The sequence below is a fragment of the Morone saxatilis genome, unplaced genomic scaffold, assembly GCF_004916995.1.
Source record: "Morone saxatilis isolate NCDOM2014 unplaced genomic scaffold, NCSU_SB_2.0 Contig21, whole genome shotgun sequence".
NCBI lineage: Eukaryota > Metazoa > Chordata > Actinopteri > Moronidae > Morone > Morone saxatilis.
The window spans coordinates 5,005,567-5,018,234 of NW_023339774.1; the positions used below are offsets into that span (position 1 = coordinate 5,005,567).

General features: G+C 41.0%; 1 protein-coding gene across 2 annotated transcripts in view; it reads right to left on the reverse strand.

Annotated features, from left to right (window-relative positions):
- Positions 1 to 6,215: 6,215 nt before the first annotated feature.
- Positions 6,216 to 12,668, reverse strand: part of grin1a (glutamate receptor, ionotropic, N-methyl D-aspartate 1a) — a 32,534-nt gene continuing 26,081 nt past the window's right edge. Inside the window, exons 19-21 of one of the 2 annotated variants that reach the window (XM_035668618.1) lie at positions 11,334 to 11,360; positions 10,415 to 10,525; positions 6,216 to 6,998 (exon numbers count right to left, since the gene is read on the reverse strand). In XM_035668618.1, the coding sequence (XP_035524511.1) occupies positions 6,930 to 6,998; positions 10,415 to 10,525; positions 11,334 to 11,360 (207 nt within the window). In that variant the 3' untranslated portion in view covers positions 6,216 to 6,929. The remainder of the gene's footprint in view (positions 6,999 to 10,414; positions 10,526 to 11,333; positions 11,361 to 12,668) is intronic. The other variant, XM_035668617.1, reaches the window with a different exon arrangement.

The following is a 12,668-nucleotide window of genomic DNA, read 5'->3' on the forward strand; positions in this document are numbered from 1 at the left end:
CAAAAGGTCACAATCTGTCTGTCACCTCCCCTATGTATGAGAAAGAAGACGTGTGATGGAACGGAGGACATTTTGAGTGATGTTCGCAGAAGAATTGGCATTTTTTGTGTTTCTCAATCTGAAAGGTTGAAAAGATGCTTTTTCTCGCAGTATTTTGGTGTGCGATGCAGCAGGTGGGCGAGCAGCACAGGAAGGAGCTCTTATGTGGCGTAGCTGGCAGCACTGTGAATGTCAAACCGGGAAGGAGAGTGTGTGTGTGTGGATTTCTGTGTGTGGGTGTGTTGGCGCAAGTGTGTGAGAAAGAGAAAGAGTTGGAGATTGTGTGTGTGTAATTGCATTAGTGCTGTGAAAAATCCAGGCATGTGCAAAATATTGTATGTCTCTGCGTAAATTAAAAGTATGTGTGCGCGCATAAAAAGGAAGGCGTGTGTGTTACTTAGAGGATGAGGGATAATAGTGATGGCAGTACAGAAAAAAGGAAGGAGAGTGGTACAAGTGGTTGATGGTTTTTCTATGTATGTGTGTGTGTGTCAGGTCTCACTAGCTGTCAATGAGTCACACTTCACAGCTCCAATTACTGGTCTCTGCTCTGCTAATGCTGTCTGATTGGTGTTATTACTCTCTTGCTCTTTTATTCTCTTCCTCCCTCTCTCTTTTTTCCTTTTCTCCCACTGGCTATCAGGCTATAGTGTGACTTTATTATGCAGTATAATGAAAATCTGAGTTTTGTACACACACACACACCAATGCAAAGCAGTGCATGTAATTCATAGACACCATACAGCAGTGCTTTTAAAGCGCACGCATTCTCTCTTTCTTTGTTTGTGTTAATTTTTCTCTTGAACTGATTTTATGTTTTTGAAAAAAACTTTTCATCTCTGATCTTTAGAAGCAGCTAGTTGTCATTGGTTTCCCTGGAAATCTCTGGCTGAGTTCCTGAAGCATATACTGACTTTTTCTGGCAATTCAGCTTAGTTCAGATTGATTTATTGGCACAGCAAAATGTTACTTTCACAGCCAAGTGTACAGAAAGACATCAAGAAAGAGAACATTTCAACATAGCTGAAAAAGGCTGAATAGCATCAGTCCAGGAAACAAACACAGTAACACAGAGAGACTTCCAAACACGATTTCATAGCTTTATTATCATCACAGAAGACAAACAAATGATGCCTGTAGGAATTGATAATGTAATAGGTGCAGGTTAAGTCAGTTTATCACATTTTTCATTTAAATGACCAGTGTGTAGGATTTAGTGGCATCTAGTGAATTTACAGATTGCAACCATTTGAATACAGCTCAGCCTTCCGAACCTGTAGGAGAAACTATAATGGCTGCAAAAGGCCCTATCTAGAGCCAGTGTTTGGGTTGTCTGTTCTATGCTACTGTAGAAAAATGGCGGTTTAACATGAAGGACGACCCGCAGCATCTAGATAAAAGGTTCATTTTAAGGTAACAATAACACAACGATTCCTATATTTAATTGATTAGACACCATTGAAAACATACCTATGCACATTATATTCCATTTATACCAATAGTATCCTAAATGTCACACACTAGACCTTTAAGCATTTACATTGTTCTGTATGATGTTAGTCCTGCCACCTTCAGAAGTTTTCTGATGACTCAGCAATAGTTGGTTGCATTGAAAAGGGTGATGAGAGTGAATACAGGACTGTGGTGGGCAACTTTGTCACTTGGAGTGAGCTGAACCATCTGCAGCTCAACGTGACAAAGACAAAGGAGCTTATAGTAAGATCTGAAGGAGGGCGAAAACACCTGTGACCCCTGTCTCCATCCAGGGGGTCCCCGTGGACACTGTAGAGGAGTATAAGTACCTGGGGGTGTACTTTAATAATAAGTTGGACTGGACCAGAAACACAAAGGGGCCAAAGCTGACTCTTTTTCCTAAGGAGGCTGAGGTCCTTTAACATCTGCCGGACGATGCTGAGGATGTTCTATGAGTCTGTTGTGGCCAGTGCGATCTTCTTCGCTGTCACATGCGGGCAGTGGCTGAAGGTCGCAGACACCAACAGACTAGGCAAACTGATCAGGAGGCAGTAGTAGTGGGAGGAGCTGGACACCTTGACGCCGTGGCAGGAGAGGGATGCTGTCCAGGCTTCAGTCATCTTGACAATGTTTCACACCCTCTCTATGACACACTGCTCAGCAGAGGAGCACCTTCAGCAGAAGACTCCTCTCACCCAGATGCACCACAGAGCGCCACAGAAATCAATCCTGCCTGTGGTCATTAAACCTTACATACGCCCCCTCAGAGAGTCTGACACCCCTCTCTGTAATCTGACCTCAACACGGACATCCACTTCTGCACTTTCTTCTTCTTGCACATTTTCAAACCTGAATTTTACATTTACTGCGTGTGTAAATATAGAATTGTTTTAATATATATACTTATAATAATATGTCTTAATTATTATATGTTGTATGTAAATATGTTGTATGTAGATTTGGAGTTGTAACGAAAGTAATTTCCCCCTGGGATTATTAAAGTATTTCTAATTCTGATTCTGATTCTGATTTAACTGTTCTGATCACCTACTTTACTGTTTTCACTAACAGTGATTGAGAGTTTAGTTTAGACAAAACTCACTACAAAAATAGGAAAATAAATAAATTTAAAAAAGCTAAATTCAGCTATTGATACAATAGTGTATCATCAAAGTGGAGGGTTCAGACCAGTACTTAAAATCTGGTTCCACAGAATTCTGGAGCATTCAGTCACATTAATCTCTCTGACAGAGTGTGACAGAGTGTCAGCTGAGATCAGGGCAGAGGGTCAATGGACCAGAACAGGCCTGACAATATGCTGCAACCTACCTCTGCTTCTGGAAGGTCTGTCATTAATTAACAATGACAGCCATGATGTAATTAATGATGACACTCGTAATTTAATTAAAGATTTTACTGACTGTGACGGTGACTGTGTGGGTAGCATTTTAGCTTTTGAAAGGGTCATATTATTAACCTTTTCATGTTATTAGAATAGCCTAATGTCTGTCCATATGCATCATGACATCTTCAGAAGTTGATTTTATCATACTTGTCAGTTGTTTTCTTAATAACATGGTACAAATATGTGGAAGGGACATTAACCAGCCAGATGTCTTGATTAACAAGAGTAAAAGTTAGCCACATTAGCGGCACTGTGAAGTTTAACGTAGGCGCAGTGGTGTTTTGAGTGGAGTTCTGGATTTAGGGGAGTGGTATGGGATGGAAGCTGCCACCCCTAAAACATTCCTTGCCACCCTAGTTTAGTGTTAAATTGAATACATTAATTTAGATTAATTTGAAAATGGAAGGAACTGTTATGACCACAATTAAAGTTCAGCGAAAAAGGACATATTTGGAAACATGTCTGAAGATTTGGAAATTATTTATTGATTCCTAATGCCACCTTTAGATATTCCTGTTTAATGCTTTACTAATATCCCACAATAATGTTATGTTCAAATGTTGATATATGTGATTGATTGCGATTAAATCAGGATATATTTCTGTGACCCCTTAAATTCTCCATGCCACCTTCTGACCACCCCATGAATTTTTTCTAGATCCATACCTGCATGATGCTAACATGTCCACAGTGATAAAGGTAATATGTTGATGTTTAACAGCAAGTTATTTTGTTCACCATCTCCAGTTTAGCATGTTATAATACCAACAGTAGTAGCTACAGCTGAGGCTGATGGTAATGTCATGAAATCAGGTGAAACGATAGGGTTCATCCTGTAAGGACCATGAATGTATTAACGGGATGTCATGGTAATCTATCCAATAGTTTTTTTTAGATATTTTAGTCTGGACCTAAACAGGATACAGTTTGTCCCTGACATACTATTAGCTACCATTTTCCTTCATACATTCACCAGACACAGAGCAACATAATCATCCAAATGCAGTCTTGTCTACCTGATGAATGTAAGTCCTGGATTCACTCTTGTCCATCAACAGGATCTGTCTCAACTATTGTTCACCAGCCACTGGATTTGGCTCTCTGCTGCTTCCTGCTGGGCTGGTCTCAAACACTCGGACTGTCTGAGCTTGTTTGCTGGGAAGTGTGGCTTGCCGTTTTATATGAAGTTGGTAAGAGCAGTTAGGAGTCAACCCTACAGTCTAAAGGCAGACCAAAACAACAAACAACACATAACTATTATCATTTTGCATTGTTGCACTTTGAGAGATTTTTTGGGAGAAGTTCTAGACAAAATGTATCATTGCATGTTTCTATTTTTCTTTTAAGAAAAAAATCATCAAACATGTAAGTTGACCAGAGCAGGAAAAATGGTAAAAGTCTCCAACATGCACTTATGCTTCACCACTGGCCCACTGCACATTTTCTTTTTGTATGTTTTGTTCTCCCCTTATACCTTTATTCCTCCTGGTGCAGTATGTGCTTACAGTCTTTCATTTTTAACTGTGAAGCCATTTGAAACTCTTAAAATAGCTGCTATGCGACAAAACCGTTTACTTACTTACTACTAATGTGCAATTCTAAAAATAATTTGTGTTGAAATAATGAGTCGAATAATCCATCAGTGAATCAAAAGAAAATTAATTGCCAACCATTTCGGTAATTAATAATTACAGACATAATACAAGCCATTTATCTAGCAAAAATGTCAAACATTCTTTGGCTCCACCTTCTCAAAAGTGAGCATTTGCTGCTTTTATATCATCACAAATTGAATATATTTTCATTTGGACTGTTGGTTGGACAAAAAAAGCTATTTGAAGATATCACCTTGAACGCTGGGAAACTGTTGGACATTTTTTAATATTTCCTATAATTAACAGAATAATAAAAAATGACAGATCAATCAATATGTAAGTAATTGTTAGTTGCAGGCCTTAAAATAATAAAATCACAGGATTGGTTAGACTTGGCAATGTAAGTATATTTTATTTACAGTTGTATAAACAAGATGATATAATGCAAGATCTGGAAAAGGTAAGAAAAACAAGTGATTCTTCCTTAAGGGGTTTTGTGTGTATGTTTGCATGTGTGTGTTGATGCATGCCCACGTATCACAACTGGTGTGTGTGTGTGTGTGTGTGTGTAAGTATAAGACATTCTCAGCTGCAGTCGTAATACAAGCGCAGTGCAACCTCCTCAACCCTATGTACACTGAATCAGACTCTATTTACAGTTCATTCAACTTAAGTGCTCCAAACAGCTCGGATAACTGTACACAGCAACAACAGGCATCCAGAAACAAACCAAAGCACTGATAGTAACACGTAAGCATGCATAGGGCAGAATGAGAATGGGATCAGAAGCAAACTCTTGGTTCAAGTTTAAAAACCCAAAATCTGTTTTAGCACTTTGTGTGGTTGTTTTAAAAGTGTCCTTATTTCTCTTATAAAGACTTTGTGGATACTACTGTTTCTCTAATAAAGTAAAATGAAAGAGAGATTTGTGAAATTAAAACATCTTAAAGTGGAGTTAATATGTCTGATGTTGTAGTGGTTCTGTTTCTTGGTAAATCAATAGCATTGTTTTTTACAGTTTGGGAGACCCCTCAGCATAAAGTGCTATGCAGTGCCAGACACCAGAGAGGATGTGATGTGTGTCTTTTCAACAAACAGCAGTGGTTTCTCAGCTCCAGAAAATGGGAAACGGCCTGTTTTTGCATCTAACCAAGACTTGCACACAAGCTCTCAAGCTGAGCCACGATTTCAATTCACTTGGATTCCTTCGTGTAAAAGCTCTCCGGCGCTGCGCAGGGAGGAGGTTTTGCATGAAAGACCGAGTGCTGGTTGGGTGAAAAACCTGGCCCTTTGATGCAACCCCTCGGAGTCTGGAAATGAGAAAGACTGCTGCGGCAGGAGAGAGGAAGAGAGAGGGCGTCCCCAAGCGTAACATGGCTTACGGCTGAGTGTCTCAAACACATTTGGACAGACACCAGCCTTACTGAACAGTTTCATCAGACTGCAAATTAATCTGTGACTCTGAGTATTCACCTGCCTATCTCTTGCTATAAATAGTAGTAAAGCTTAGCAGATCTTCTTTAAGAAACAGAATTCTTACTAGAAACTAAAATAAAACATGCATTTGGCAGATTAGTACAAAATTAAAGGGGAAAAAGGTACACAGAATCTGGTATATAGCTTTCAAAATAGCAATAATCAATTTCATCATTCAGATCGTAAAGCTCTTATTCATATACAAGCACACACATGCTTTCAGTATCTTCACTGGTAGACAACATTTTATGTCCTATCCTCATCATTAGTGCCGTGATCAGTGCTTCCAAATGAAAGAAACATCATTTAAAAACCTTGTAGATAAAAACACAGGTAGTTCCTATTAAAAATACTTATATCCATTGAAGCTTACAGTACATCTTGTATTGCAGTATATGTTGTTAAAAAAAAACTAGATATTACTATGGTATCTAAGCCCTAATTGAAAGTGATATGTCGAGTACAGTACTTGCACCAAAACTAATTTATCCGTTTACTTAACCAAACTAAACCTGGCTTGCTAAAGTTATACAGCTGGTCAGTAAATTTGAAAAGTAGGTAACATCAAACATTAAGTAAATTTCTGTGAGTAAAAGGACTAAAACAAGGTTAAATAAGTTAGCTAATAACATACAGAAGGAAAAGATTGTATATGTGAGTCAGATGGGTTCTTCTGTGCATGCTCAGGGACCCTACAAACATCTAACGCCAGGTAATCCTGACTTTAAAAAAAAAGGTGCAAGTTCAGTGTTCTTTCAGCCACGTCTTCGGCAAGCAGTTTCCTCCAAAGCTCCGTTGGCAGGCGGTGAAATGAAAGCATCGGCTGCGACGGCGAAGGGAACGAGGAGATGGGCTCTCCCTTTCCTCTTCCCCTCCCCTCCTCTCCCTCCTCGTCTCGTTTCCTCTCTCCTCAGGGAGCGAACGTCAGTGTCTCCCTCTCTTTACACCACGGTGCTGACAGACGGGTCAGACAGGTTGAGTTGGCCCGTGATGTCAGTGGGTGGGTACTGCTGCAGAGGTGAAGAGAAATGGGGGGGAAGGAGGAAGGGAGACACGTAACAGAGTGTCATTTCTTAACAAAAGCAGCATTTGGCAGGTTTTTTTCTTAAGTAACGTTAATTACCTAAACATTCACTTTTATTTATTTTTTTAAAGAACACCTGTGCTTCATTTCTGCAGAAATGTAGAAGCAGGAGGGTTCTCTAACCCCTCTCAGGCACACCTTAGTTTTGCCATTTTTGTTGAATTAGGTTTTTTTTTTGGTAAAGTTGTTTGGTCGTGCCTGAGGTGGGCTAGGCGGGAGCGGACGTAAGGTGCTGAGTTTAGACAACAGCAAATTTGAATCAGGCATCGTGTAATTTTGGCCTTACAACATGGGTAAACGTTTTTCCTGCCGTAGCTCATTTATCTCCCCACGGTCATTTATAAGCATGCAGACAGGCGGCTTCTCTAATTTTAGCAGCTTTGGAGGAGAGGATGAATTTTGGGCTGATTTCAAAGTGCTGTTGTGTCAGACTCTTACATCCAGTCCCCGCTTCACTGTGCTTCTTTTTTAAAGCAGAGTGCGTTGAATATAGGCGTCTACAGTGCTGAGAGGGGAAAACAAGATCCCGATTCCATGCAGGTGCTTAGTTTCTATGGCAACAGTGATTTTTGCTTTTGACTGAGTCTTTTGAGTGTGTGGTCTGACAGCAGTAAGCCATATTTGTACAATGCTGAGGCTGCTTTTTCTGCTAATGAACAATAATATAAAAACCTGCTGAAACAATAACTCGTTAAACATATAGTCAATTACATCATAAATAGAGCTTAGAGTAGCATGCTGTTTATTTTTTGTGGAGCAGCTTCATGTTTTGGAACATTGGGTGGAGTAATAAACTCATCTGCATTATGTTCTTTATTGTCCAACTAATTTCCAAAGGGCCAGTCATAATCCTGACTCACAGCACTATGTTGGAAAAACCGGTTTCATAACAACCAATGTGCAAGAAAACATCTTTTGTTTGGACACTGAACGCATCACAAATGAGTAACTGTACATTAATGAACTGCCGAACCAAAACAGGGAAGAGTCTTGCCTCGGTGTACCCATCTCGTATGTACTTTTTGTCTTTCTCAATTAAGCAAGATCTTGGGATTTAGGTGCCTCTCGTTTCAAGCTGATAGAGCCAATACATTCAAGCATATGAGCTTCAGAAGCTGTTATGATGCAACTAACATGCTGACAGATGGGGCAACATCCAGACTGAGTGGTAAAATGTTACATTTTCTAAATAGAGTCAGAGTGGATGTTCCTCATCCCCTTGACCCGCAAGTTGCATCATCATATGGCTTACAGCCCCCATTTGGGTCTCCTCATGTCTTGTACCTTGAGGGCCTGCTAACAGCGCACCCTACTGGGGTCAAGTGGACCAGCAAAAGAGAGACACTTCACTGACATCACAACCACAGTTAATGGTTATAAAGCTACTTATTCAACACAGCTATGGTGATTGTTCTTAAGATATGGCACAGCTACAAAGATTATTTCTACTTCTTCTACTGTTACTACAGCTATGACAGTTACAGTTACTGGCATGCTTGCAGAGGGAGAGAGGAGCAGTGTGGCATGTGGGTGAGGGACACTGACACTCAAGTCCATTGATATCCATTAATATAAAAGAAGAACATTTATATAAAATCAAAATAATGGTCAAAGACTGAGGATGGTAAATCTTTCGATTGGAGCATCTTTTTTTGATTACACTAAATCCTGTTATATTTTTCCATTTTGAGACATTTTTCCCCCCACTCGGGCTCCGAAACCAGCATCCGAACCCTCGCACAGACATAATAACAATGGCGGTCCCACTCTTCTTCTCTTCAAACGAGACCAATTCTATTGAGAAACCTCCAGGGGAGAGTAAACCTGGTTTGGTTCAATGCGAAAAAATCCATTAAAAAAAGACAGTTAAAACAAGAGAAAGAGAGAAAGACATGAGATCAAATTAAAACACACAAAAAAAAACATTTACTTTTTGACCCGTTAGCTTAGCTTCCATAGGCTACATCTCCCCTGAGAAACACATTTAAAACACAATGTTAGTACAGCAGCCTTTCTGTGAAGGTGTCTGTGCTATCTCCAGAGATTATTGCTGGGTTTGGGTTTTTTTTAAGAGTCTCATGACAGATTTGGTCAGCAAACAGCTATGTCTGGCGGAGCAGCTGGGCACAAATGACTGCGGGTCACTGGTTTGTCAGAGCACTCCAAGCTTGTGGAGTACAATCTCCCAACTGCAACGAGCAGGACCTTTCAACTGAACTGTGAAAGAATGGAGAAAACCTGACACTCTCATTGTGCTGCAACAAAGGAGTCAAGCAAAGATATAGAGATGGCGTCAAAAGAAAAGAAAAAAAAGAATAGCTTGTATTTGAAACACAGTGAGAGTCTAAGGCTTGACAGAGTTTGTAGCCCGTAAAAACAATCATTAAAACATAAAAGAAGACTGTCTTCACCACCTGAAAATATACCCTGAAAAAGGCATGCACAGTTCAGACCACAAGGACACTGAAAAATAAACAAGAATTATGACAAACAAAATATGACAAAGCAAAAAGTAAATTGATTAATAGAAATCCATGAGTGTAATCCTGAAATAGACATGTTGATAAATAAGACAACACATTAGTTTTCTTCCCAGGAAGACTGGCCATCACGACCACCTTGGAAATGGATTTTTGGACAAAATGACAAAACATCAGCGCATGCTTGTCAAACCAAAAGCAAACCAACAGCGGCTGAAACCCAAACAGAGGAAGTGCGGGCGGGATCGGTGCAAAGAAACAATGGATATACAAAGGATCAAGCAGTCAAAAACGACAGGACACGAACATGAATATATCAACACACGCGCGCGCTTATGTACAGCACACACACACCACAACGCCACCAAAAAAGTACACAATCGCCAGAATCCACGTCCAAACCAGAGGCGGGGAGGAAGAGCAGCCCAAGACAAACACCACTGGCAGACTGCTTGCTTTTGTCGCCCCCCTCCTCCAGGAGAACACACGCCACTAATCCCACCAACCCCCCCTGAAAATCCTGGACAATTGGGACGCCCCCTTCCCCAAATTCAGAGCCCAGCTCCTGGCCTGGCCTGACCTGAGTTCCTGCACTGATGCCCTCCGGCCTGTAGAGGACCTACAGATGCTAAATGGTGATGGCTGAGCGATGGTGAACGGACAGACACGTGGCAGAGGCCGCGGAGCCGTGTGGAAATGAGTGAGTGGAACATGGCGTCGTCTCGCGGTCGGATATGGAGATGTGGGTAGAGAGGACAGAGAAAGAGAAAGGAGAGGGGTGGAAGTAGAGACAGAGGAGAAGGAGAATAGAAAAGAGAGAGAAGAATAAACAAGGGAAGATGTTGCTTCTTCGTCTCCTTACCGTGTCTTTGGAGGACCTACGTCTCTTGATGCTGGAGGCCAGGGTGGTACTGATGGACCTAAAAGAGGCTTTCTTTTTGGGGTCGGGCTCTGCTCTACCACTTTTCCTATCCTAAAATAAATATATGTAGAAACATTATTCATGTCCTCTGGCTGGGGTGATAACCGTGGTTTCAGTCTCACCCATTCTCTCTTCCCACCAGCCCCATCACCACCCACCACCACCCCAATAAATTACCTTACTTTAAATTGTCTAAATAGAGGGAGGGTCCTTGTGAGACAGACTACAGCATTTGGGTATGTAAAATGCGCAAGGAAGGAGAAAGAAAGGAATAAAGCCTGTTAGATGTGAGAGTGGAGATAGTCTGTTCAGTCTGATATGAGGGCACTTGCCTACAGTATATGCAACATTATCACAGTGGGACTGCACATGATGGCACAGTAGTCCTCTAGAAATGTGCTGACACATTTACTTGGCCCCTAGAAATGCATTGGAATGAGTGATGACTAGTAAAGATGTCAGTGGGTGTGATACCTACGTTACACTACTTTAACCATCTAAAATGTTCTGCCTGTACGCACCCTATTGCCTGAACACACACTTTACAGTTGCAACTTCCTCATTTCAACACACAAGCAATCTTAAATTAAAATGGATCAACTAAACAGCATGCCAAATCTGACTTATGATATGCCCATACTTAATACTTTAAAATATATAGAATCTAGGATTCTGACCAAGGTCAGAACTCTGGAAAACATTTAGGAATGCAGTCCTGTCAAAAATAAATGGGAAAAAAAAGCCGTTTTAACCAATTAGGTGCCCTCCCTCCCTCATACCATCAGAGTGCCCCACAGCTACTCTCAGCACAATAACTGGGTGTTTGTGTGCAAAAAAACTCATATTAAGGTATTCTTACATCCTGAGTCTCTAGAGAGGAAGAGGGCTGCATAGGGGGAGAAAAGAAAAATAAAATAAATTTCCATCCACTTGATCGTTATTACTTTAAAGATCCTTAAGCAAAAGCCAAGGGAACCAAAAAGGGCGGATATTTAAAAATAAAATAAAAAACCAACTAGCAAAGCAAACATCCACATCCAAAGCCAGGCAGGTATAAAAAGTCGAGAAGCTACAGTATCAGAGGCCACTAAAATGCATATCAAGGAGGGAAAACGACAGCGACAAAAGTCAGTAATTGAAGCCCATTTAGTCATTATACCTGAAAGTGGTATAATGGAAATTCACCCCACACACAAGGGAATGGGATGGAGGATGAGATGGATTGCATAAGTAAAAGGTTTGAAAAGAATTGGTTGCCTACAGTAGCTGCAAAAAACTCTTACTCTAACTTAAAGTGCAAAAAATAAAAGCGATCCTGTGTGCTTGATTTCATGATGATCTGAGCAGATGAAGGCAAAAAGATGCTATTTCGAAAAATAAATAAGAAAGCACTCTAAGATGGCTGTTAAGCAAAGTATAAGTGGAAGATGAGTGAGTAGTCGCAGGGAGGGAGGCCCTTTGGGCGGGCGGGGCAGTGTGGTGTGAATTTCAACATGCCAAAACATTTTATGGATGGAGAGGGGGATAAAGGGAGAAAACATAGAATAAGTAAACACAAAACAAATAGCGTAATAAATCAATCCTGGCCAGCACTGGCCCCGCAGTTCATCCTTTTTCATCAGGTCACATGACTAGGCACTTTCAGGGCACAATTGTACCACCCATCACTCCGCCAACCAGCACTTTTCTGTCAACCCCCTAATGACATGATACCAGGTGGCGAGCAGGCATAAGCTGGCGTGGAGGGTAGATGAGAGCTGGCAGAGAAGTGATTGGTGCACGACATCACTCGATTTTAGTGCAGGTAATGATAAATACAATCTTTTTCCTGTTGGAAGATGACATCTCATGTTAGTAAATGGAGAAAGTCAGCCTGCGTAGCAAGTGCCTCTAACTGTTAAGCGTCTTGGTTCAGGAGAAATCAATGCCCAAGTGACGTCAGTTCTTTTCTTTTAATCTTTACTTTCCCATTTCTTATACATCTGAGACTGCAGGAGCGCAGTCTGGCTGCTCTGAGCCCTGATGAGGTGCTGCGTGTGCACAGTCCCGGCCATGCATGGCATGCTGGACCATCAGATGAAGCGTACATGGCATGGGACTCGCACAGTGTACAGCAGCCGCCTGTTTCTTGTCGGAAACAGAAGCGAGCTGCCACAGTGCATCATCATTTTAAACCATCATCATCATCATCATC